The 25266-nt window shown below is 33.6% G+C and overlaps 4 protein-coding genes across 4 annotated transcripts; 2 read left to right on the top strand and 2 right to left on the bottom strand.

Moving 5' to 3' along the window:
• Positions 1–924: 924 nt before the first annotated feature.
• LOC131846379 (coiled-coil domain-containing protein 115) lies at positions 925–3409 on the bottom strand. The gene is made up of 2 exons (XM_059195653.1): positions 3106–3409; positions 925–2836 (listed from the first exon to the last, which is right to left on the bottom strand). The coding sequence occupies exons 1-2, from the start codon at positions 3122–3124 to the stop codon at positions 2361–2363; spliced, it is 495 nt and encodes a 164-aa protein (XP_059051636.1). The 5' UTR covers positions 3125–3409; the 3' UTR covers positions 925–2360.
• A 143-nt stretch (positions 3410–3552) lies between these two features.
• On the top strand, positions 3553–18397 carry LOC131846420 (scaffold attachment factor B2). The gene is made up of 18 exons (XM_059195704.1): positions 3553–3806; positions 3885–4313; positions 4625–4655; positions 5474–5603; positions 6130–6161; positions 6289–6434; positions 7106–7223; positions 7508–7635; positions 8162–8281; positions 9462–9539; positions 10286–10446; positions 10812–10925; positions 11424–11553; positions 12219–12348; positions 13002–13089; positions 13177–13292; positions 16408–16588; positions 17502–18397. The coding sequence occupies exons 1-17, from the start codon at positions 3687–3689 to the stop codon at positions 16578–16580; spliced, it is 2244 nt and encodes a 747-aa protein (XP_059051687.1). The 5' UTR covers positions 3553–3686; the 3' UTR covers positions 16581–16588; positions 17502–18397.
• Positions 18398–18432: 35 nt separating this feature from the next.
• On the bottom strand, positions 18433–21953 carry LOC131846457 (uncharacterized). Its single transcript, XM_059195769.1, has 5 exons — positions 21906–21953; positions 21542–21817; positions 21013–21395; positions 20092–20182; positions 18433–19848 (listed from the first exon to the last, which is right to left on the bottom strand). The coding sequence occupies exons 2-5, from the start codon at positions 21806–21808 to the stop codon at positions 19507–19509; spliced, it is 1083 nt and encodes a 360-aa protein (XP_059051752.1). The 5' UTR covers positions 21809–21817; positions 21906–21953; the 3' UTR covers positions 18433–19506.
• Positions 21954–22141: 188 nt separating this feature from the next.
• LOC131846527 (abasic site processing protein HMCES) lies at positions 22142–24968 on the top strand. Its single transcript, XM_059195858.1, is given in 5 exon segments — positions 22142–22344; positions 22520–22760; positions 23020–23223; positions 23334–23546; positions 24632–24968. Coding segments are annotated over 5 exon segments (936 nt in total). The 5' UTR covers positions 22142–22324; the 3' UTR covers positions 24890–24968.
• Positions 24969–25266: the final 298 nt, after the last annotated feature.

The following is a 25266-nucleotide window of genomic DNA, read 5'->3' as shown; positions in this document are numbered from 1 at the left end:
TTATTTCAATATTACAAACAGACACTCCAATTTTATTTATATGTATAGATATATATTTCTTGTCTTCAATAGCATATATATTTCTTTACTTTTCTTTTAAATATTTGACAATAAATATTATAATAAATTATTGTAAAAATCATTCTGACAACATATTGCTATGGTAATTCAAAATACATTTAGCATTTTAAGTACAGTTGTACAATCAAAAAAAGGCAATACTAATTGAAAACAAAAACAACACATTGCAGGAGCAGCTACTGTCTCTATCCCCGTCTAAATCCGAAGATTATTCACTGTGGAAAATCACGAAATCACTAAAGTGACAAAAAAACCACATGGCTCCACTTAAAAAAGCAAACGGCAAATGGAGTAGAAACTCTGCAGAGAAAGCTGATGTATTTACTCTCTACCTGCAAGAAGATTTAAACCCAATGACCCAGATACCGAAATCTCAGAGGATGAAATTAATGACCTGCTTAGTAGCGATCTGCAAATGTCAATTCCACTGCGACCAATGACTCCAAAGGAAATTCAAAACACCATAGAACACTTGAAACTCAAAAAGGCTCCTGGATATGACCTCATAACAGCAGAGGTCTTAAGAAAACTGCCAAGGAAAGCAATAGTTCTGCTGACAATATTATTTAATGCTATGCTTCGCCTACAATATTTTCCAATGCTTTGGAAGGTCTCTATAGTAAACATGATAGCCAAGCCAGGTAAACCACCTACCGATATAGCTTCATAGAGGCCAATTAGCCTACTACCGCTGCTATCCAAACTATTTGAAAAGATAATCCATAAGCGGATTGCACCAACTTTAGAAGAACAGAAGATCATACCAGAACACCAATTTGGATTCCGATCTCAACATGGAACTACTGAACAGATTCATAGAGTAGCACATAAAATCAGGCAATCATTGGAAAAAAAAGAGTACTGTTCGGCTGTATTCTTGGATGTTCAACAGGCTTTTGATCGAGTGTGGCATAAGGGTCTACTATACAAGTTGAAACTATGTTTACCAAGCACTGCCTATATGCTAATTAAATCTTACTTAATGCATAGGATTTTCCAGGTCAAGTGCGAAGATAAACTTTCCATTCTACTTGAAATTAAAGTGGGAGTACCCCAGGGTTCAGTTCTGGACCCCCTATTGTATACGATCTATACCGCTGATTTACCCACTTCACAAGATATAGTAGCTACAACATAACTAACTACACAACAGACGATACCGCTTTACTAGCATCTAGTGTCAGCCCCAACGTGGCATCCACAAAGCTCCAAATCCATCTGGAAAAATGAGTTACTGGTTCAAAAAGTGGAGAATAAGAGTTAATACTGCAAAGTCAACTCATATTACATTTATACTCAAGAAGGGAGACTGTCCATGGGTCACACTAGATAGAAACTTATTACCACTACAATCCACAGTCAAGTACTTAGGTATGCATTAGGACAGAAAGCTAACTTGGAGGAATCACATTCAGGCAAAAAGAGACCAACTTAATAATAAGTTTCGTCAAATGAACTGGCTAATAGGTAGACAATCCTCCTTAAGTCTTGAAAACAAAACAATTGTATACAAATGTATCATCAAACCAGTATGGACTTACGGATTCGAACTATGGAGCTCAGCTTCCCGAACGAATATCGAAATTCTACAGAGATTCCAGAACAATGCTTTAAAAATTATCACAAATGCACCATGGTTTACAAGGAATGATGAAGTACACAAATACCTCGAGATACCAACTATTAAGGATGAAATCAGTTGACTGTATGTACAAGCACAGACTTGAATACCATGGGAACAAATTAGCCCTAAAGCTTCTAGATACCAGGGATGATGATGTATTTCGCTTGAAGAGGGAACATTTGGCTAAAATATAAGTACCTAATTATGTAAAATAAAAGGGATAGCCGTCAATGGATGACATATCCCAAAAAAAAAAATCAATATATCTGATTATAGCCATAAGGCTGATGGCAGATGGAAAGAGAAAAGGAGAAAAAAATATATATATACAATCATATATTCAGAAGCAGGTCCATATAATGAGATAATTAAGGCCCAAATCAGTTTTGCTCAACTTATTTTAGTTGTATAGTTTCAACGATTCCTATATATGTATATTTGAAAATGCAATTTCTTGAGAATCAAAATAAACAATTAATCATAATGTTTTTTTTATCATTAGTAATATTTGGTACATTACATGAGCACAAACAAAACATAAATATAATTACTCATGAAAGAAATAAACTTATCTAAATGATGATATACAAAGCTTTTTTCAATATTTGCATAACAAACTAGTCTTGTATCAATATTGAATGTATTTAGAAACTACTCATGATGACTTATTTAGAGATATATATTTTTTCAATGCTTCTATATTTTTTATATTTTCATGTAACTGTAATTGAACATTTACACATTCTACAACAAAGTTTATAGCATTCTGAAAAATGCTTTGTGCCTTGTGCAAATTTTGAGGTACTAACACACCAAACCAGCGAATTGGATTCACTTTACTTTTATCAGTATTCTCAACCACTTTCAATTGTTGCACACCATCTTCTATGGTAGTTTCACAAGAAGTCAAAGCAGAGAATTCTGGACTGTTTTCCACAGGTAATCGAGCTGTGCTTACAGAACTTTGACCCATAATGTAACGAGATTTGGCTAAATTAATGCTTCCATTGTTAATACTTGATTCTATCTTTAATTCATATACCATTTTTTCCTCCATCAAGTGTAGTTGTTTCAATACTAGTTTATCCAATAAGTCAGAGACCACTTCAACGTCAACTGCCATTGAATCATCTGGAATATATTTAAGATTAAGTTTAGAGATTTATGAGTACATGTAAAAGAATCTGTAAAGATTCTTTTGCACTTTTACTTAATTACAACATGCAGAAGAAAACTAATAAACATTATAAATAAATCTTGATAATATATTAATTTGCATAAAATATGCAAATTACCCATCAGGATGTTTAATATAATTATAATAAGACACAGTAATGAGAGTAAATATATAATTTCGGAGGAATAATGCTAATTGTAGTTAAATATCGAGGTGCACTTACGTTTATTCTCTAAAGTCATACTTTTAAAAATAATTAGATCTAGATTAGAAAATACTTTAAATAAATAAAAAAATAATCATTGGTTTTTTATATGACTATTTATATCGTGTAAAGAAAAGGCAAACGGAAATTTATATCAATCAATCACATGACATCATTTTTTTTTTTCTTGTAGTATGGTATTCAACCCGATTTTAGGTATTGCGCCAAAAACAAAACAAACGTCATTAATTTATATCTAGCAATAGATCAACATTAAACGAACAGATTCCACAGATTAAATAACACAACACAACTACTCACAAGTCTTAGCAATGTGTTTGTTTTGTCCAACATGCCACTTACATAGACTTATCGACTTGTCTTGTTTGTAGCAAAGTAAGTAGTAGTGGTTAATGACTCAATGACTTGTAAATCTACTGATCACAACCCTACATATGGCAACACTGACGCCATGTTGAATTCTTTATTAATCTATATCTGTATTTTTAACTTCCTGTTCCTGAATTTCATTTTCTTGTGGAAATAAAATATAAAACTCGAGTTTATTATTAGAAACGTTTTTAAAATAACGTCTGGCCATGTCGGACCGTAAGCGTTTGCTCAACGATCTTAGAGTAATCGATTTGCGCGCTGAGTTAGAAAAACGTAACCTAGACAAGAGTGGCGTACGCGGTGTGCTCTTACAACGCCTATCAAAGGTACATAGAATTTGGAAATATGTAATAAAATGGTCGATTCTTTTATAATATCAATAATGAACCCAAATATTTTTTTAGCATTTAGAGGAAGAGGGAGAGGATCCCACAACATTCAAGTTTGATCTTGCCACAGAGAATAAAACACCATCAAAAAGAACACGAAGATCCGAAAGTGCTATAGAACAAGAGTCTGAAGATACTCCAGCTATGGAGGATATGATCGTACAAGATGATGCCGGGGAGGAAGAAGAGACCGAACAGACTGATTCTCATCAGGATAGTAAAACAAATGAAGATGAACAAAAATTATTTGACGAGAAAATGGATATTGATGAAAAAGTTTGTAGAAAACGAGACATAAAAGATGATCCGGAAGCTAGCCAACCGAAAAAGCTCTGTATAGAAAAAGAAATTAAATGTGAAGATGATCATAAAATTGAGAATAACACAGATGCTGAGGATAGCATCAATCTTGATCTTGGCGAAGATGAACTGCTCAATGAAGAGGTATGTTTTTATGTCTTCAAGGTCACTGTTACATTATCATCATCATCAGTTGCTTCCAAATTGACTAATGGATTCCTGATGGACATAGATTAGATAGATATTACTTTGTTTTATTCTTTGTTATATTGTTGTTTCTTATTTGTTATTTAAATATATTTTTATTATGTATATTATTATTATATATTTTATTTCTCAATAGTTATTTATTAACTGACCAAATAAGACTGAGCTGATCATTATCACTCTGTAATGACCCGACAATCTGTCTGGAACCATGCCAGATATATTAAAGTGTGTTTACTGATTTTCAGACTGACAACACAACTAAACCCAACAAAATAGGTAAGTTTCAACATTTTATAGTAGATTTATCTTGTCTTTTAAATAATGTACCATTAACTTCTGAAACTGTATGTAATACCTGAATGTAATACAGAAAACATATGTCAACCCGAATATGTAATTATAAAAAATATAACAATAACTTTTCATTATATAGTTTAGTGTGTCTAAAATCATGAATAATTATTTTTAAGTGAGATTTTCAGTTTATTTTGACAATCAGGAATATTTTTTGTCATCCTTGGTATACAAGATTAATACAAAATTTAAATAAAATGAGGCTATGCAAGAATGAACAGGGGTATGTGAGAAGAATATAAGATTCCTCAAGCACCACTATTATAATTGAAATAATATCAGTAGCTGCAATACAGGACTGTAATTCATATACAAAAAGATGTGCAATAAAGCAACAGAAGGCCACCAAAATTACAAGTTATCTATGGAAATTATCTGCAATTGCAACCAAAATGTACAGTGCGGTGTTCTCGAATACATTAAGCAGATGTGGTTTGCTAATAATAGAGGATTCTTCCAGTTACTCCATAATCCTATGGTATACAACAACAGTATAACATATTTCATATGTAAATATGGATAGGTGGCACAGTGTCACAAAATGCTATTATATAGCCAGACAGTGGTGCTAATATCCAATCAAGTTTTCAGGTCAAGATTTTTAGTTTTATCAACAAAGAAGTAAGAAATTTGTGAAGATTTCAAACTATTGCTGCGGAAGAAGAAAGGAGGCAGAGTGGGCCGCTCCCCATGTGGCGAGCGACCTACACTGACTTAGCTGATAATTCACACTGACATAGATGAGGCGACGCTCGAGACCAAGATGGAGGCAGCTAGCGACGAGTCGGCGCCCACTGTCACCGCCTCGTCCGGTGTTGCCGCGCCTGCTGACGACCAACATCAAGTAAACGCCGAAGCCCCCGCCACTAGGTTGGTGAACGTCGAAAGCTCGTCGCGACGTCCCGCGCATCTATTATACGCTGATATTCTCGACATTTCATTTTCGTTATCACTACAACGTTTTGCACCATATACCTATACTGAAGAGCTGGCTGACCCTGAAGAATCTCCTGCTTTAGTCTTCAAAATGAATCCAGTATGCTAATCTACACATCAGCATCTTCGTGTGGCTACAGAGATGGCTCGATATCTACTGGTGGCGGTACCATAATGGGTCCCTTTCTGCCATACTCAATATTCTACTAGCTTCAGCAACAAGACTCATCGGAGGATACAGAATCATCAGCGTGAGCCGCTACTGCGACGCATTTACTACTTACGGTGGAGTAACGGTGCAAAACTTTGTAGTTGATTGTGTGTGTCACTTTAAACATATGTTACCAATATAAAATTACTTGCGTTATAGTTTTACTACATCATATTTTCAATTATATATTTATGTAATTTATAGTGTTTAAAATGCAAATGAGTAATTGAAAATGTGTTATTCTTTCAGCAATAATGAAAAAAATGATAAGGACACTAAAGGTTAGTTGCTATCAATTTAAAACATTTATATTTGATGGAATAAACTTCCAGTTACAAATATATTCGATAATATAAAAATATATAAGAATTGAATATTATAATAGTTCTGAGTTTTATTTTTTTGTAGATGAGAAAGATAAAGAAGCTGACAGTGAAAAAAAAGATAAAAAAGATGAAAATAAAGAAGGTGGTGCTCGTAATTTATGGGTCAGTGGTTTGTCGGGAGACACGCGAGCTAAAGACCTAAAACAGTTATGTAGCAAACATGGAAAGGTAAGTGCAGAGTATTAATTTACTAATTACATTCTTAGCTTAAAATGATATGTATAACGACAAAATCAAAGTAAATTGAAACTACTTGAATACACACATTGGTTGTTATAATACCTCAAGATATAAATATATATCTAACTTACAGTTTACTGTTTAATTATACATATAAATAAAACTGGAGTGTTTGTTTGTAATATTGAAATAACCGTTTTTTACTACATGCATATAAATACGGTACATACACCAAAATAACATTGTGATGACAAGAGCGGTGGTGAGAGTAAACACACACAGTAGGGTGTAACTTGTACATTAACTGTTACATCTTGTATACAAAATACAATGTATGAGGTACTGCGTGACCTACGTGTCGTTAGATAAAACGTACACTGGCACAATCTACTATCGAACGTGCTGATTTGCATCACTATATCACAACATTTTTTACAAATTTTGTCTGTCTGTTTGTTACGGCTAATCTCTGAAATTGTTGGACCGATTTCGTCGATGTCGAACTTAGACTACTTTTATTTTAGAAAAATAAAGTTAATTTCCACGCGGGGGAAGTCGCGGGAACAGCTAGTACATAATTATATAGCTATCTCACCTTATTTTAGGTACTTAGAAAATACTACACCACTTGAAACTGTAGTAATTGTGTTACTTTTTAGGTAATTGGAGCCAAAGTAGTGACTAATGCTAGAACACCAGGGTCCCGATGCTATGGATATGTGACTATGGCTAGTGCTCAGGATGCCGAAAACTGCATTAAGAACTTACATAGAACTGGTTAGTACATCTAATAAGAACAGAGTAAAGCAAACAAGCTAGATATAATAATAATACATCTAGATAATTCACACAACACAATATGCGTAGAAAACACAGACTGATATAAATAATCATTCTCATGAATACAAATGTTTGGACCAAACATCCAAGGAATCAAACCTACGACCATCAGAAGTAAAACTGTATGCTAAACTGCTAGACCACCGTGGGTGTCAATAGGGCCAAGGTACTAGAATTGCGATTGATTATCAATAACGTTATTTCTCCTTTTATGTTGCTAGAGCTGCACGGTCGAATGATCTCTGTAGAGAAAGCTAAATCCGAATCGGAGTCCTCATCACGTCGACAACCATCTAGAGCTGAACGTCATCCAAGCAAAGATCACAAAGATGATACAAAAGAAAACGAGGTCTGTTTTAAACAATCGGCCTATAGAGGTTTTTTTGTATATTTTGATACTCTAATTTCATATTTTGTTCATGATATTAGCATGTGGAATACCATAGAGAGTTGATACAGTGAAATCAGGATCAGGACTATCATAATAAATTTACTGGCAATTATTAACAGTAACAGTGCAGTAACAGTCCCCTGCCAAAAATATGTCTAGGCATACATGTATATATATATTGAGGCTACTAGTGATACTACTTGTTAATATGTTATTGTGATTTAATTCAAAATCGTCCCTGGTTAATATTTTTAAATATAACTACACATTTTAGAGACTTCGAAAACTGTTGTTAAAAAAGAAAATTACTGTATAACTTGTTTATAATTTTGTCATTTATTTTTTAATTATTTTATGTTGAATGGTCATATAAACAGACGGTATTGTTAGGAACTGAATATGGAACTCTAAAAATAAACTTAGTGAAAGAGAAGTAACAATTCGTATATTTAGTATTTGATATATCTATACCCTCTGGTTATAGGACAGTAAAGAAGTAGAGAAAAATGATGAGAACAAATTAAAGAAGGATGAAGAAATGTCAGGAGCGGAAAGCACACGATCCAACTCAGGAACGCGAGAAAAGTCACATCGATCTGATAAAGTAAGCTCTCCCATATCTTCTCTTATCTAAACTAATGGTAAATATAGTCATGTAGCATATTGGTCAATGTACGTATAAAAAATTATACATGGCCCTGTGGGCTAATTATGTAACTTCGTTCGCAACGATTTTCGTATGTAACGTAGTGAAAATGACGTCATCTGTCAATAATGCGATCATATTGACGCCATTTGACGCTGTCAACTAGTTGCAACGTAAACGCAACTTTACATATCGATAAAAATTATTTCTATCGAATGTCGATTTAGTAACCTCGTTGCAACGTCACGTAATCGCTATTTTGCCGAAATGACAGCGTGGAAATTTTTACATTATGAGAAACAATTTAGAAGGTGTTTCTTTTGTTACAATCTTTAAAATATCAGCATTAGCAGCATTATTTATCTTGTTTTGGTAATTTTCAGTATTACATATATTTTTATTATATTAAATATTACGTAGAAAGTCATGAAAAGGTTTTAAATTTATTAAAATGGGAAAATTGTCACGACTCACAACATGACATCAGTGTTGCCAATTCGATATTTTATTTTCGTCCCAAATCACATAGAATGTTGTATTAACTAGAGTAAATGTTTAATATAAAATTAGGTACCTAGGTATCTATAGCAGAAAAGAAAATTTAATTTGTAGGTTAGATTAATATTAATAATGATTATAAATAGTTTGTATAAAATATGCTTTTATATTCAAAATTATTAACCTTATTTTTTCATTAGAATAGAATAGACTTTCTTTATTTTATTTTATTAAATGTCTATTAATAAAATTAAAATAAAAGAACAAGTGAACGCTGCAGTATATTTTGTAATTTTTGAACGCAATAAAAATTGTTTCAAATCAACCAACTAGTGTAACAACCCAATAAATTAAAATGTATCCCTCTAAAGGTATAAGCTATCTAATGTACTGACTTTTTAAATTGGTCGGATTAAAAATATTCCGCTGCAACTTCATAGTAGTGTTTTATCGATAGAAATGATTTATGTTGCACATTCGACCTTACTTGATCGCATTTTTTAAATTGAAATGATTTCATATTGCATCACAACTTCAACAGAAACAATTTCATATCGTGTTACATAATTAGCCCACTGTTTGTTTTAATGTAAACATTTGCAAATTTGTGTAGGTATTATAACATAAAATATAATTTCAGGATAAGATGCGACGAAGTACCAGGAGCCGTGAACGAAGGAGGTCACCTAGAGAAGTTCTATCTTTTTCTAAGATATGGGTGAGTTTCATAGATATGAGTGAATGATGCATAAGTAATTAACTCACAAGCGAACGGATAATGTATCAGTGTATATGCCACTTATACACATTTAGTACACAAATTTCTAGTTGCCAAGAAAATTCAGATTTCAAACCTAAGTTACTTACCTAACACGTCTGTAGCTGTAGTCTAAAACTGTACATGGTCAAAAAACTAGCAGCCATACATTTTACTGGGTGCTGGGTACGAATTATCACAGTTAGTGAGATTGGAACTAGGGTCGGATGCGCATATTAGCACACGCACGTCTTTCACGCAGGAAATAATGTGTATGTAAATAAAGAGAAACATAAACCGCGCACGCCGCCAATTCGCACATTGCTGCGTTCTTCAAACGTTTAAACTTATTGTCATGTCAAAGTGGCGTAGTTCTAACTATGGAACTAAACATAATTATAGAGCTATTGTATTTTATATATCTTAAAAGTATGTGTGTAAAATAAAATCTTTAAAGTAAAAACTATACTAATATTATAAAAGAAAAGTAAAACTGACATGAATCATACGCGTAAACAAATATCGTTAAATGTAATCCCTCGCTATTGCGTACGCCGGTTTTCCCGCGCTAAGTTCGCGAGTGAAAGTGTCGTATAGATGCACGAGGCATGAGTATGAGGATCGGACGGCTGTGCGCAAAAGGAGCGGGAGCTATCATTTGTCGCTGAAAACATGTGTACTCAAAAGGCAGCTATTTTTGTGAGCAGAAGGAGCGCGACGTGGCGCGTGCACGGGACCGGTCGCGGGCGGCGCGCGAGGAGGAGCGGCGGCGGCGCGCGGCCGAGGACGCGCTGCGCGAGCGCGAGCGGCGCCAGCGGCAGGAGAAGCACCGCCTCGCGCTCGAGCGGGACAAGCTGCGCGCGGAGAGGTACACACTTGAAACGAGCACGAGGTCGAGTCGTACCCACCCGTCGCACACCCGTAAACCTAGCATAGATCCTTAAACTGCGCCACACGTAATTTATTGATGGACCTTACACCTCTCTGTGTTGTCTCTATGTTGGATCTTAACCTGTCTGATCGACGATCCAATGCTAGATAGCAAAATAAACATTGACATGACGGCGGCTTTAGTTTTCTGGCTTACACTTTTCTAAATAGTGTCTTTTATATGTGATAAAATGGTGATGATACATCTAGAAAACAAAGTCTTTAATCGAATGGCAGTTAAAGTATTTCTGTTATGATTCCGGTGCACTTACACTTACATCACCTTCTGTATTATCTTTTTAGGGAAAAAATTGAACGCGAGAAAAATGAACTATTACGATTAGAACGTGAAAGACATCGGTTGGAGAGAGAAAAACTAGAACTGGAACGACTGGAACTGAAGAGAGCACAGTTGAGGTTGGTTTTCTTGACATGATATTCCTCAGTAGTAAGAATAAAAAGTAACAAAACCATAGGCGCTTGTTGTGGGCACATGTGATACAGGAATTAACATAGATAGTTTCCTAGTACAACTACATGTAGGTCTACCAAACAACTGGATTGAAGGAGATTATAGTTTGTATTACTGTAAGAGGATACATACTGTTTAAAAACCAAAATTTGTTTTTGACAGACAGCTTGAACATTATTAGAGACAAGATAATTGTTTCAATGAAATTAGGGATAATCATTAAAAGTAATTAAAAGAAATTAATCAGCAACCGAATAGACCAAATCCTGTTTAAAAAAATCCAAAACTATATAGTTTTTGACAGAACGTCGAACATTATTAGAGACAAGATAATTGTTTCAATGAAATTAGGGATAATCATTAAAAGTAATTAAAAGAAATTAATCAGCAACCGAATAGACCAAATCCTATTATGAATAATTAAATCTCCCTTAACTATATAGATTGGAGGAAGAACGTCGCAAACGCGGCTACGAGAGCAGCGCGACGTACCGCAAGCCGGCGTCGTCGCCGCCGCCCGAGCCCGCCTACGAGCGCGAGCCGCGACACAAGCGCCCGCCGCCGCCGCCCATGGTCAGTACAGTACGCAGTACGCAGTACGCAAACACAGACGCGGCTACGAGAGCAGCGCGACGTACCGCAAGCCGGCGTCGTCGCCGCCGCCCGAGCCCGCCTACGAGCGCGAGCCGCGACACAAGCGCCCGCCGCCGCCGCCCATGGTCAGTACAGTACGCAGTACGCAGTACGCAAACACAGACGCGGCTACGAGAGCAGCGCGACGTACCCCAATCCGATGTCGTGTCTTAACTGTTGCTGTTTAACTTACTACTCGTGTCTACAATTAAAGAATTATAAATAGAACCATCTCAGTTGTTACTGACGAATTGTTTCATATTGTTTCATATCATATTTAATGATTTGTTAAATATGCTACGTATCAAAATGATGGTAGCAATATTATTGGTATAATCTTTTTCATATATTTATATGATTTGTACATAATCACAATTCTGTTATGTTTCAATATCATTCAAATAAGACAGAAGTGCATTACAAAATCGAAATTAACCTCAATACATATAATGATTTGGCTATTAAACGATAAATGGTTTAACAACGAAACAGATATAATAGTTTCCTGGCCTTGACATTACCTACCCCACTCCTTTCCCGTTGAATGTTATGTGTTACAAACATAAATGCATATTACTATAACTTTATACAAACATTTGGAACAGTCATCAAGTCGAGGCCAGTTTGAAGCTCCACCACCACCACGTTTCGAGATGGGCGCAAACTACGATCGTGGTGCGGACAAGAGAGACCGAGATCGTGACTACAAGAGAGAATATCCCAGACATGTCTCATGTAAGTTCTATTTTGCCTCTATTTGAGCAATGATTGGATGTATTTTCATTCCAAACACAAGATTTATTTAAAATCTTATATAACATTAGAAATAAATAAAAACTAAATATAGAAGAAGAAGGTAAAAATGTAGTAGCCGGCTGCCCTGAATTATACCCATAGAAACGCCATCACGCCTCTGACTACCCCATCTGGGATAATAGTCGTGACGGTAGGTGTCTTTTGTTTATTTTTAAAATACAATCGATATTTTTTTTATGACTTCACTAATGCTTAAACTATTCGTGTAAAATAAGTGTTGTTGAAGGCAGCTGTTGTATTAACAACTGAAGGCTATAATCATTCTCTCTAATGCCTATCGTAACTTAACGACTTTTTGTAAGCGTCTTATCAGAAACTCTCTATTTTATTGACTGGAATGGTCATTATTTATACGGAAATCGGGTACTCAATAAAAATAAGTAAAGTAAGATCGGTAAGATTGAGATTGTGATACGGCTTGTCACTGTATCATGTAAAGTACCTATTTTAGTTCAAGAAATCCAATTACACATACAAATTGCATCACTTTGACTGGAATGTTCTAGAAACAATACAAATCGTATCAAATATATGTATACAAACTAATTTATATTGATTTATGTTAATTTCAGCTAATAGCATGAAATATCCTAGTAATGGTAGTTCCAATGACGATGCCCGACAACCGTTACCACCAGGCGCCAGACCTAAAGAACCTAGGTGGGTATGGAAGTGTATTTGTTATGATTTTCACTAATTATTTAATTAAATTTATGTCGTTTCTAATAACTAAAATAATATTTGCAGTCGATCTTACGAATCTCGCGACAATAGATCATACCGCCCATCTCCTCCAAGCAAACCAGAGCCTCGCAGTTGGAACACCTCCAGCCGATATCCTGACGCAGCACCGCCGTCTAAAGGTATGACTTTTACTAGTGGACCCAGCAAATTTTGTTTTGCCATATTAACTGTATTTGGACACACTTATCACCTAAGGATATAAAAAATAGCGTACAACCAATAAGTAAGTCCTTTCTGTTGAGGGTGTTCGTGTTTTAGTTCTTACTTTTTTTTTAAGTACCTACATATTATTAAAAAAGCAGTTGTTATCTAGATCTCGTAGTTTCTATACACAACATGGTGACAGCGGTTTAAAAAATCAATTAAAATAATAATATTACGAGTTGACTGTTTAGTTTAGTAATATTTCAGTAGGTAAAAGTGCTATTGATAACTATATAGTATGGAACACGCGCGACCACCGTCGGAACGTCGTCGTCTGGAGGGCAGCTCCGTCAGCCGGGCTGACGCGTGGAAGAAGTGGAAAATACAATTTAATTTGTTTTTGAAAGCATCGGGGGTGCATCAAGAGGAGGAATGTGTGCAGGCGAGCCTATTAATAAATTTGGTTGGCCGAAGGTTTCGATGTTTACGAAACTTTTACTTTTAAAAGCGAAAAAGAAAATGATTGATGAGTATTTTGGAGTGAAACAGAATATAACTTGGCAAGGTATAATTTTTTTATGCGAAACCAAGAGATCGGCGAGTCGATAAATCAATATGTGACAGCATTGAAATTGTTGAGCAAAAATTTTGATATTAGAAGAGGAGCTCATTCGCAATCGCATAGTTTGCGGCATTAAAAACACGACGGTACGTGATCGTCTATTGAGAACCGAGGACTTGACATTAGAGAAAACAATAAACATATGCCAAGTGGATGAAATATCGAATCGACAGCAGTCGCCTGTTGGAGTCTCGCGGCGGGCGGCCCGGCGCTGCCGGTGCGGCTGAGCTCTGGCAGCGCGCCGTGTCTTAGGTGCGGAGGACGCTGTGCGGAACCGGGCTCGTGTCCCGCTACTACGGTTCAGTGTTATGTTTGTGAAAATTACGGTCATTTTGCTAGAATGTGCAAGTTTAAAAAAAAGTGTTAAAAAAATGCACGAGATCGAGATCGGTGTGGACGACGAGAAGTCTACGGACAGCGACTGTGAGCCATTTTTTATTTCTACTGTTTATAATATTAATGGAATTAACTCGTCTCACAACTGGTTTGAGATACTTCGAGGCGAGCATGGTTTTGAGAAGTTTAAATTGGATACGGGAGCAGATATAAATGTCTTATCCCTTAAACGTTATCTCAAACGTTATCAGGTTATGATATAAACAGTATTTGTACGGATTCAAATATTATACTCCAAGCATATGGAGGTAATTCGAATCCTATAAGGGGAACTTCAATTTATAGTGGTGGTATAAGAATGTTCTCTATGAATTAAAATTCGCTATAGCTGATATCGATTGTCAAAGTGTGCTAGGATATGAATCGTGTGAAAGCTTGGGGTTGATAAAGAGGATTCACAGCGTTACAATGTCTAATAATGAGGATTTATTCACTGGTTTAGGTTGTTTACCAGGAAGACCACATTGTCGTAGACAAATCAGTGGCGCCAGTGGTTTGTTCTACTCGCAAGGTCTCATTAGGATTGCGCGATAAGTTAGAGGAAGAACTAAATAGGATGATACATTTGGGTGTTATCAGGAAGGTAACACAGCCTACACCATGGGTAAACTCTTTAGTTATAGTAGCTAAAAAAAAATGGTCAATTGCGTATATGTCTGGATCCGAGACCACTTAATAAAGCTATACAACGTTCACTTTTTCGGTTTTAGATGCTAATTCTGGATTTTGGTCTATCAAACTAGATAGTGAAAGTGCCGATTTGTGTACGTTCAGTACGCCGTTCGGGCGATATCAGTATTTGAGATTACCGTTTGGGTTAAATTGTCCGCCAGAAATATTTCACGCGAAAATAAAACAATTATTTGAAGGCTTAGAGGGGGTAGATTCATTTATTGACGATATAATTTTTTGTGGTAGAAATAAAGATGAACATGATAAACGATTAAAAGCGTTGTTTAGCAGGGCTCGCAAAATTAATTTAAAATTTAATAAAGAAAATGTCGAATAGGCTTAAAAGAGGAATGTCCTTATCTATCGGCTAATGAAGATGATGATGATGAATTATATATATGTACCCAGTTACAAAATTAGAGAGAGCCTTTACAAATCTTATTCACCGCCACGTACCCGCAGGCAGTTACCAAAATAATATTGCAGTTGTTAGTTGATTTTAATTTGATTTTTTTGTTTTTATCTAATGTTAACATAAATAGAATTAAACCTGTCTGTACTGTATAACAATATCATAGAATAAATGGTATGTAGTAATTGAATGTTCTATCTATACTTGGTAAAATGTCTATTAACTAAATGAATAGTAATTCATTTTATTATTAGTATTTAGTTTTATTAGTTATTACATTTTATTAGTAGTAATTCATAGTTTGTATTATATATTTTAGTAATAGTATATTTTGCTTTTAAAAGGGAAAGATGTTGAGGGTGTTCGTGTTTTAGTTCTTACTTTTTATTTAAGTACCTACATATTATTAATAAAGCAGTTGTTATCCAGATCTCGTAGTTTCTATACGCAACACTTTCTGAGGGTCTCAGAATATTCGTTTACCAAATTTCACTTAAATCATTTTATAGTTTTGGCGTGAAAGCGTGACACATAGACGGACAGTATTTATTATAATATTAGCTGCATAAGTCCCGTCAAAATCGGTCCAGCCATTACAAACAGACAGAAAGACAGACAGACAAAAATTGTAAAATATGTTATTTTGGTGTATGTAGGGTACATACACCAAAATAACATATTCATGTATGTAGTAAAAAATGGTTATTTCAGTATTACAAACAGACATTCCAATTTTATTTATATGTGTAGATTAATTAGTAAGGATAAAAGATTAATTTGAACTGTGCTAGTTATAAAAATCATTGTAATAATGTCCGGGTTTTTTATCGCTCTTAAAGTTCGCAAAGGAAATATTGATTTATTTCCTAAATACTTTACTAAACCAATTGCATATACTTTAGTGGTCCATATTTTCTATATAGAATACATTTTTATTTTTAGGTGTTTATTTCGCCTGAATGATATGTGATGAGTGTATGTGACACAGGCGCGGTGGTGGCGCGGGCGGGCGGCGGCGAGAGCTGGGCGGGCGGCGGCGGCGACGCGCGCTACGGCGCCTACGAGGCGCGCTACCCGCCGCAGTACCAGCCGCCGCCGCCCGGCGCGCCCTACCCCGACCGGTACGCGCCCCAGGCCAGGGACTACCCGCGCAAGTACTAGCCACACAGGTATTGACGCTTCACCTCTACTATACGCATGATTGTTACTTTTTCCTTTTTCCGGGTTGCATGTTTACTACCTGTGCGATATTTATTTCCTTTTACCTAAGGTTGCCTCGAAAAGATTAAAAAAAGACAGCCTTATTGTAACTATACATGTGGTCTGTAATACATTGCTTATGCGTTTTCTTTATTGTATGGTTACAAATAAAGTATTAATAAGTAATTAATATTATATTACTAAGTAGCTAGCCCGGGCTTCGCACGAGCATAAATGTATATTCTTTATATATAAAAATTACGTGTCACGTTATTTGTCCGCGATAGACTCCCTAAACTACTGTACGGGGGGGGGGGGGGGGGGGGGGGGGATTGTTAGTAATGTGGATTGATAACCCCATTGCTAGCAATGTAACATTTCAGGTCGACCTCCACGCGGTTCCCCCTGGAAACCATCGTGTTAAATTCCTGGTGAATTTGTCACGATGGGCTAACTGACCTGACCTCATGCTCATCTTATCATCCTCCACTGCCCCGCCAGCGTAAACCGTTAGCGCAGGCGAGTGCACCATTCCATTATCATCCACAAAAAAAAACTACTGTACTGATTGCAAATTTGATTAGCACATAAACGCGATATTTATACAACTAAAAAGATAGAATAGCTTACATCTCAATTTATAGTCGCAATATTATTTTATGCAAAAACCTTAGCCACAGCAACGCGTAGCGGGGTCTGCTAGTAATTTTATATAATACAACAGATACATTAAAAAAAAAAGGCGTGTGCTGCCATCGACATTTTTTTATTATTTTGAAATTCTATTTATATCGTTCAATTTTGTAAATATAACCAACAGATGGAGAGACACTTGCATTTATAATTTTGTATGAATTTTAATTATACTTTTTCTTTTTACAGGTTAGAGGTCACCATTGTAATATAATTATAGATTAAGTTTAGTTATTATATATAATAATAATATGATACAACTATAAAATGCCTTTATTTTCGATATGTACATTATCAATAAAATGTATGAAGTAAATCATTCCTTTTGACTTTTGTAGAGTAAGCACGAGTTTATATTTTGTTTGTTTCCTTCATGACTAAATTGTTAAGGAGATTGTAAAAATGGCTATAATAATAAGTGACTTGTAGTCAGTCCAAATTATCTGAGTTATCAGAGTGATGTCATAATTACATAGTTTAAGTTTATTGATATTAGTAAATGTTTTCTAAAGATAACATTTTGTTTTACTACAAGCAATAATTTTTTGTGACATTCTTGATTTCATGGCTTTAATATAAAGTTTTGTCAGGAGTATTTTTATAGAAGTAATTCATATTTCCATAATTTCAGTCAAATGTAGCTTATACACTGGTAATTAATACATTATAAATCCACTGGATACTAATAAGACAACTCCAGGTTATTTTATTAAAAAGTACTTTTTTAAATTAACTCATATTAAAGAAAAACTGAAAGGATGCAAGTACTGTTGCCTAGACGCCAATAGGCGATAAGCGTCAGCTTGACCTCCATGGGGTTACCCCCTTAAGCCATGGTGGTGAATTTGTAACAGCGAGCTGACTACCTTATTGTTACATCGTTCCTTTAAATTATCACCCACTATAAAATCATACCAACAATCTATAACAAAGTACAGATATTGTCTGAACTCACACTATATATTAAATAAAACTCATGTTTAACATCAATAACTTTATTGATTTAATCTCTTAAGTCTATCACAAATTAAAATGTATCATATACAACATGTAACAATATTAAGACAATCTCTTAATTTGTTCAAAATCAGCCAACAATCCAATATCGGCCATTGTTAGTACATTTGTAATTATCAATTTACGAAATGTTGAAAAATAAACTTTGTAATAGGTATATTTCACATATGTTTTTCATCTCATAGCAGTGAGAATAGAGTTCTAGTTCTATTTAATTATAAAAAATATCTAAATATCGTATATAAAGAACTGTTTTTTTATTGTATTAAATACATTAGATTTATACAATTATAATATTATTCTGTTGTATATTTTTATTTGTTAACAAATTTATATTTAAGTCAAGAAATCACAATACACTTACTAACTAAATAGAATAATAAATATATAAAAATTGATGTACATAAACCTAAGCAGACAAATGGATATTTAAAGTATTGAACCCACACGGAAGTCCCGCAGCTAATACCAGTTTGGTATCAATAAATTCAAAATTATGAATAGATTAGCAAGCTGGCACTAGCAATGGATCGCATTTTCAGTGAACTAATGATGGTTTCCCATCACACAATGATTGTTCATAATTTACGGTGTTTACTTGCATAATCAACTATGACGCAAATATACATAAATCAGAAATAGATTCAGGCGGAATAGATGATAAGAAACCAAAAGCAGAAACATGTTTTTTTTATATCACAACAATGGTGACAAGCAAGCGTACCTGATACCGCCGTAAAAAACTTACAACGCCCTTTTTAAAGAACTCTAGGGTAACCTACGAACCATATTACAAAAATATTATATATTACATGTTAGTAAAATTATGGCATATGTCCATTTTATTCTCAGGTGGCGCCCCCACTAATAATAACATAGAGTTCACATTAGTCTGAGATTTCTACTTTAAACTGGCTCCAAAGTATGTATAATATAAATGACTGCAGATAAATTTCTGCATACTTAATACCGTAAGTACGTGGCATTACTGCGTTATAATAATATGCGAAAACGCTATGTTTTACTTACGTAATAACAAAAGTTCAGGACTGACAATCTTTATCGGGATTCTATAGAAATTTTATATATTGTACAATGAAATAGTCCAAATCCCTACTAAATTTTATTTACGTATCTAGCAAATAATCCCTCACCAATATTAAGGAAATTTACAAAATTAGAATACAAGTTCCTGCACATATTTTTGAGAATTCAAATAGTTTACATTCTCAACAAAAAGTGTTGTATGTGCAATATTGCCAGCATGTACAAGAGGTGAATAATTAAAATTCCACATATCCATTTTATTCTCTTGAACAATGCTCGGCATATCCCCATCCAGTGATTTGAGGGCCTTTACAGCAGTTTCATGTCCTTGAACAGCAGCTAGACGTAACAGTCGGGTTCCCATTTCTGTATCCTTTATTAAGCCTCCTCTTCCTTGCCCATAATAGACACCCAAGTTATACAGGGCATCGGGATGCTCAAGAACAGCAGCAGATTGATACAGCTGCATTGCCTATAAAAAAAATGCAATATTTAATCACTTTTGTACAATAAAGTGAATTTTTTTAACCAATATGTAAGTAAACAACCTTGGCAATTTTATATCTAACAATTTTAAACATTTGGCTAATAAGCTTCTTTGAATCCTCATTATTAGATTAGTATTAGATTTGTGGGACATCTATGGTAATCTTTTCCGCCAAAACAATACTGTTTAGTTTATATGAAAATTTGCAATAAATTATTAAAAATTTACCATTTTTTCGTCAACTTGAACTCCAATACCCTTCTCATAGCATAATCCCAAATTATATAGTGCTGGTGCATAATTTCGATTAGCAGCAGATCTGAAACAAGTAATACTGTTAAAATATTGATTCGTATTTCACACACAGGCTAACTAGATAGACTACACTAGATACAGAATGTGTTGGTGATATAACCACCGTTTATCAGTCTTGATTTGGTTATACCTAATAGTATTTCTTATGCTGTGGTCTGTGAGATCTTGATAGTCTACAAATATAGGTATGGGGACTGCAATGTCTTCTCCATACCATTTAACTGTTTATCACTGTTCATATAGTCCTAGAGTAGTTAAGAACCTACAAGTACATTGGAGATATTATTTTGAAGACAACTTAAAAAAATTAGGATTTAGAGTTAAGGACAAAATGGGAGTTGTGTTGTATCAAGAATTAAAGAGCATGATGAAAGAACTTGGAAAGTGGCAAGAGCTCCACCAATGAGAGTGTAGCTCTTAAATTATGAACGAATGAATGAACTTTTACATAAAGTATGGTGCTGAGGCAGCATACATTTGTAGTTATGAGTGTCATTGTCTATATATAAGCCAAATATGTATATGATTTGAATTTAATGTCTTTCATCTGTCTTATGTATGTATTTATTTACAAAAAATATATATATTTCTATCAGTTGTATAGTACCCACAATATAAGCTCTGCCTAACTTAAAACTAGATGGCTCAGTGAGTCAGATTGCACTGTATTGCGTTTGTATACAAAGTATACACATTGTGATGCAAATCTCCAATCTGATAGTTTACATTAGGAAACAGTAACAATATTATTTTCATCAAACTACACTGACAATGAGATATTTTAAGTGAATGAAAATTTTACTAAATTGATAAATGGGTAATACAAAGAATTACCTTAGTAATTTCAATCCATCTTTGGCTTGACCATTTTCAATTGCAGAGAGTGCCAACTTATTCTCAATTACGTTAAGCACATTCTTGAATTCCTTTACTGTTGGATCATCCTCATTAGTATCACTATTACTCTTTTCATGGCTATCAAGATTATCATTTGACATCAAATGAACAGTGGGAGTAAAGTTTCTTATAACACTCTCTATTTTACTGGAGGAGTTCAAGGAACCTGGATTCTTGTTGACACAAGAAACATATGGATACAAAATCGACAGCAAGTTACTAATGGGTTTTGTATTTTTATTCTTACATTGTTTTGAATGATATTTATGCTTCAAATAAGTAAGCTGAGTTGCGTACCATCCCATTACAAGTACTCCACTCTATAAACAAATAATTTAAGTTTAGTTATCAAACTTACACCTAATTTAAAAATTGGACAAGATATTTCAACATAATTTATAATACCTTAGTATAATTTTAGAAATAATAGTAGAAAATAGATAATATACTTTGTAAGTAATCTTACCCATGTTATGGCACCTAGCCAAGTATAGGAATGATTGAGGTTTTCGAAATTCCATTTCTTACTATTAGCACCGTTGTCGTCACTAAATGACTTCCAACATTTCTTATAAGAAAGAAACCAACGGCAAGGTGGGCCGGTTTGGTTATTATTTTCTTCTGGTATATTACCAATCGAATTGACTATACCAGTTGTTGTACTGCGTTTATCGAAACAATTTACACTACGTTCGACGGTTTCTCGAAATCGTCTTAATAAATATTTCCACATTATACAGAACTAAAAGAAAATTATTTAAATTAATTAGTTTAAAGAGAATGTTTACATTTCAATCAGATAGATTTAAAACTACAATGTCTATAATTACTTTACTATTATTTATTTTTCTATTTACTACTTTACTATACCATAGACGCAAATTATATAAAAAAATTCTTTTAGTAGAATATATATATAAATTGTTACCATATTTATTTCTCAAAATCTACCGTAACTAACAGAAAATTTGTCATTACCGTTAGTGATATAATCGATTCAAATTGAGTTTAGTCGAGCTAGACATAATGAAAACGTGGTTCTGACACAAACTGGAACATTTTTTATCTGTTTGGAATAGTCTAAATGTCAGAATCATCGGAATGTTTATTATATTGTATACATATTATGTTCATTATTTCTAAAAGTTTTATTTACAGGTCCTATTATTTGTCTAGATTCGGTAATTCTAAAAAGATTTGTTTTTAAGACTAGCAAATTTTTGAAGCTAACTAGTTACATGAGGATAACATGTGTGGTCGCACAGTTTTGTATGTATCATGTATCATGAATGAATGAACTATATAAATAATTATTTATATTTGTATGTAAATTATTATTGTGTGTTGCATTTTTTTAAAGCTATTCTTAATCTTTGTACCAATACGAGGTATAACTTTTTTATCCAAATAAAAATAATATTATAACAAAATATCGTATCAACAGGTCACTGACTAAGGATCAAATTCAGTGCGCTTGTAGTTGTAAATCTAAAGATACAAACAAATACAAAAAGGCAGAATGGCTTGACGAACACAACGATGGAAAAGAATATGTACCTTCACATAATATAGCTCCATCTGATATCACTCCTGTCCTGGTATCTGCAAGTAAATATAAGAATGGAGCCAAAAATGAACATGTACTGAAACCCATGATGTGGGGTATAATACCACCATGGCATGTCGTAAGTTATAATTTGTTTTCAAATTTATTATAAATTTTTACAAAATATTTTATAGTTTAAGTACTTATAAAAGATTATGACACCTATTATGATGATTTACATACAAAGCAAAACACTGATAAAAATTTAAAGCCTAAACATTAAAAAATGTCAAATAATATGTGCTAACTCTTCCAGACCTTACCAGTTTTTCCAATCAGCTAGTACTACCACTTTCTATATATAATGCTTTGCAATTGTTTTTAATATATAATTACAGGAAGATTACCGGAAACAAAAACTGAGTACAAACAACTGTAGATTAGAGAACATAAAGAACTCCAAACTTTATAATCCTATATTAAGAAATGGAGGTAGATGTATTGTTGTTATTGAAGGATTTTATGAATGGTCAACAACAGATGCATCATCAAAAACTAAACAACCTTATTATATTTACATGCCACAAGAAAAAGAAGTTGAGGTGATTAGATTAGAAATACATTTATAGTACTTAATGACAATTATAATAAACTAGCATCTGCTAAACTTTAAATTAAAAAATATAAACATGGATAGGTATCTCTGTTCCAGATGGATGATCAATTAACTTGGAATATTAGCTTTGATGAAGTAGGGGGCTGGAAAGGTATTAATTTAATGCATATAGCTGGTTTATATAATGTATGGCAACATGAAGATAAAGTTATTTATTCATACACTGTTATCACAATGGATTCAAACAGTACCTTAAGCTAGCTGCACCATAGAATGCCAGCTATTTTAAACACACAGGAACAGATTGATGTCAGTATCTACATTTTTCTGTTATTTACATTTATAACTGATTAATTTATTACATCAAGAAATGAAGATGTCTTGTTGCTGTTACATTGTTAATTTGAATTGCATATTTTATTCCGCAGTAAAAATAATTGTTGGGCCTTTAAATTTACATACTTATCCATATACATGTATGAATTATAATAGATGACCATGTTAAAAATCACATAAAATAAAACTTGGTATCATTCAGAGAAAAAAATTCATTAGCATTAATCACAGTTAATTATAGGTTTTCTCTTTATGTATACATATAAATAAAATTGGAGTGTCTGTTTGTAATACTGAAATAACCGTTTTTTACTACATGCATATGAATATAAATATTGTACATACCCCAAAATAACAATTTTTACAATTTTTGTCTGTCTGTCTGTTTGTTCCGGCTAATCTCTGAAATGGCTGGACCGATTTTGACGGGACTTTTGTTGGCAGGTAGCTGATGTAATAAGGAGTAACTTAGGCTACTTTTATTTTAGAAAAATAAAATAAAATTCCATGCGGAAGAAGTCGCGGGAACAGCTAGTACTGAATATAATTATTTTTATATATACAAGTAATCTGTAGATGAAAAGTAATATCTCTGAAATATTCAGAGTAATTTCTACACATTTATTTAATATTAATACTAATTGGTTTAGTGTGACTATCAACTTCTGTAATATATAACTGCTCAACAAAACCAAAAAGGTAATACGGAACTTGTATGGTAGGAATTTGTGCTTCTATCTATATTAATCTCTAGGGTCTATACATTGTAGGTGTAAAACCTATTTAAATTAATTGTTTGGAACTATATGTGTAGAGTCTAACTGGCATTTCATTGGCACCACTGCTTAATATGATGGCTGGGAACAGTTAAAAAGGACAAATTATCCAATCAAGTTTCAGAAAAGTGTGTATGTTCTACATAACCTGTTTTTTTAATATCAGTATGTAGAGTATTTTTAATTACTAGTTTGTTTAAATGTTTAAAGTATAATTTGAACTCTAGATGGATTAGTTAAATTCTCAATTATAATTAATATTTAATAACAATCTTATTCCAGGCTTGGCTTGACACTGATAATGTAGAAGCGGATATGGCTATATCTTACTTGAAACCTATCAAACTATTGTCATGGCATCCTGTCTCTAATATTGTAAACAATTCAAGAAATAAATCTAAAATTTGTAACAAAAGGATATTAGAAAATAAGAAAAGCACACAAAAAACATTAAATAATTGGTTCACTAGAACTGAAAAAAGGAAGTATAATGGTGCTGATAGTCCAGAGCACAAGAAGACAAAAATGCAGAATGATTAATATAGTCTTATTTTAAAAGAACAGAAAATATGATTATTATTTCTTCCAAAATAAACAATTTTTTTCTTACAAATTGTCAATTAACACTTAATAAGATGTGCTGGCCAAAATGTGTATTTATAGAAGAAACTCATGAAACAAAGACTGGAATAGTCTCCAAGCCAGGGTCCAATTTCCTCAATCATTTCCTTTCGGCCCAAAAATGTTAAAATTGTTATGATATTTGAAAAAAAAAACATATATCTTAACAATTTTAACATTCTTTGGATATAATGGACTCCTAATGTTTATTATGGTGGGGTTCCAGTGAAAATGAGATAAGTATGAGGTCAAGTAAGTGCATTGGACAAATTCACTAGGAACTTATCGTGACAGTT

This window comes from Achroia grisella, unplaced genomic scaffold, assembly GCF_030625045.1.
Source record: "Achroia grisella isolate CSIRO2021 unplaced genomic scaffold, CSIRO_AGI_Agris_v1 utg511, whole genome shotgun sequence".
Classification (NCBI taxonomy): domain Eukaryota; kingdom Metazoa; phylum Arthropoda; class Insecta; order Lepidoptera; family Pyralidae; genus Achroia; species Achroia grisella.
This window is presented reverse-complemented; position numbering and strand designations above follow the sequence as displayed.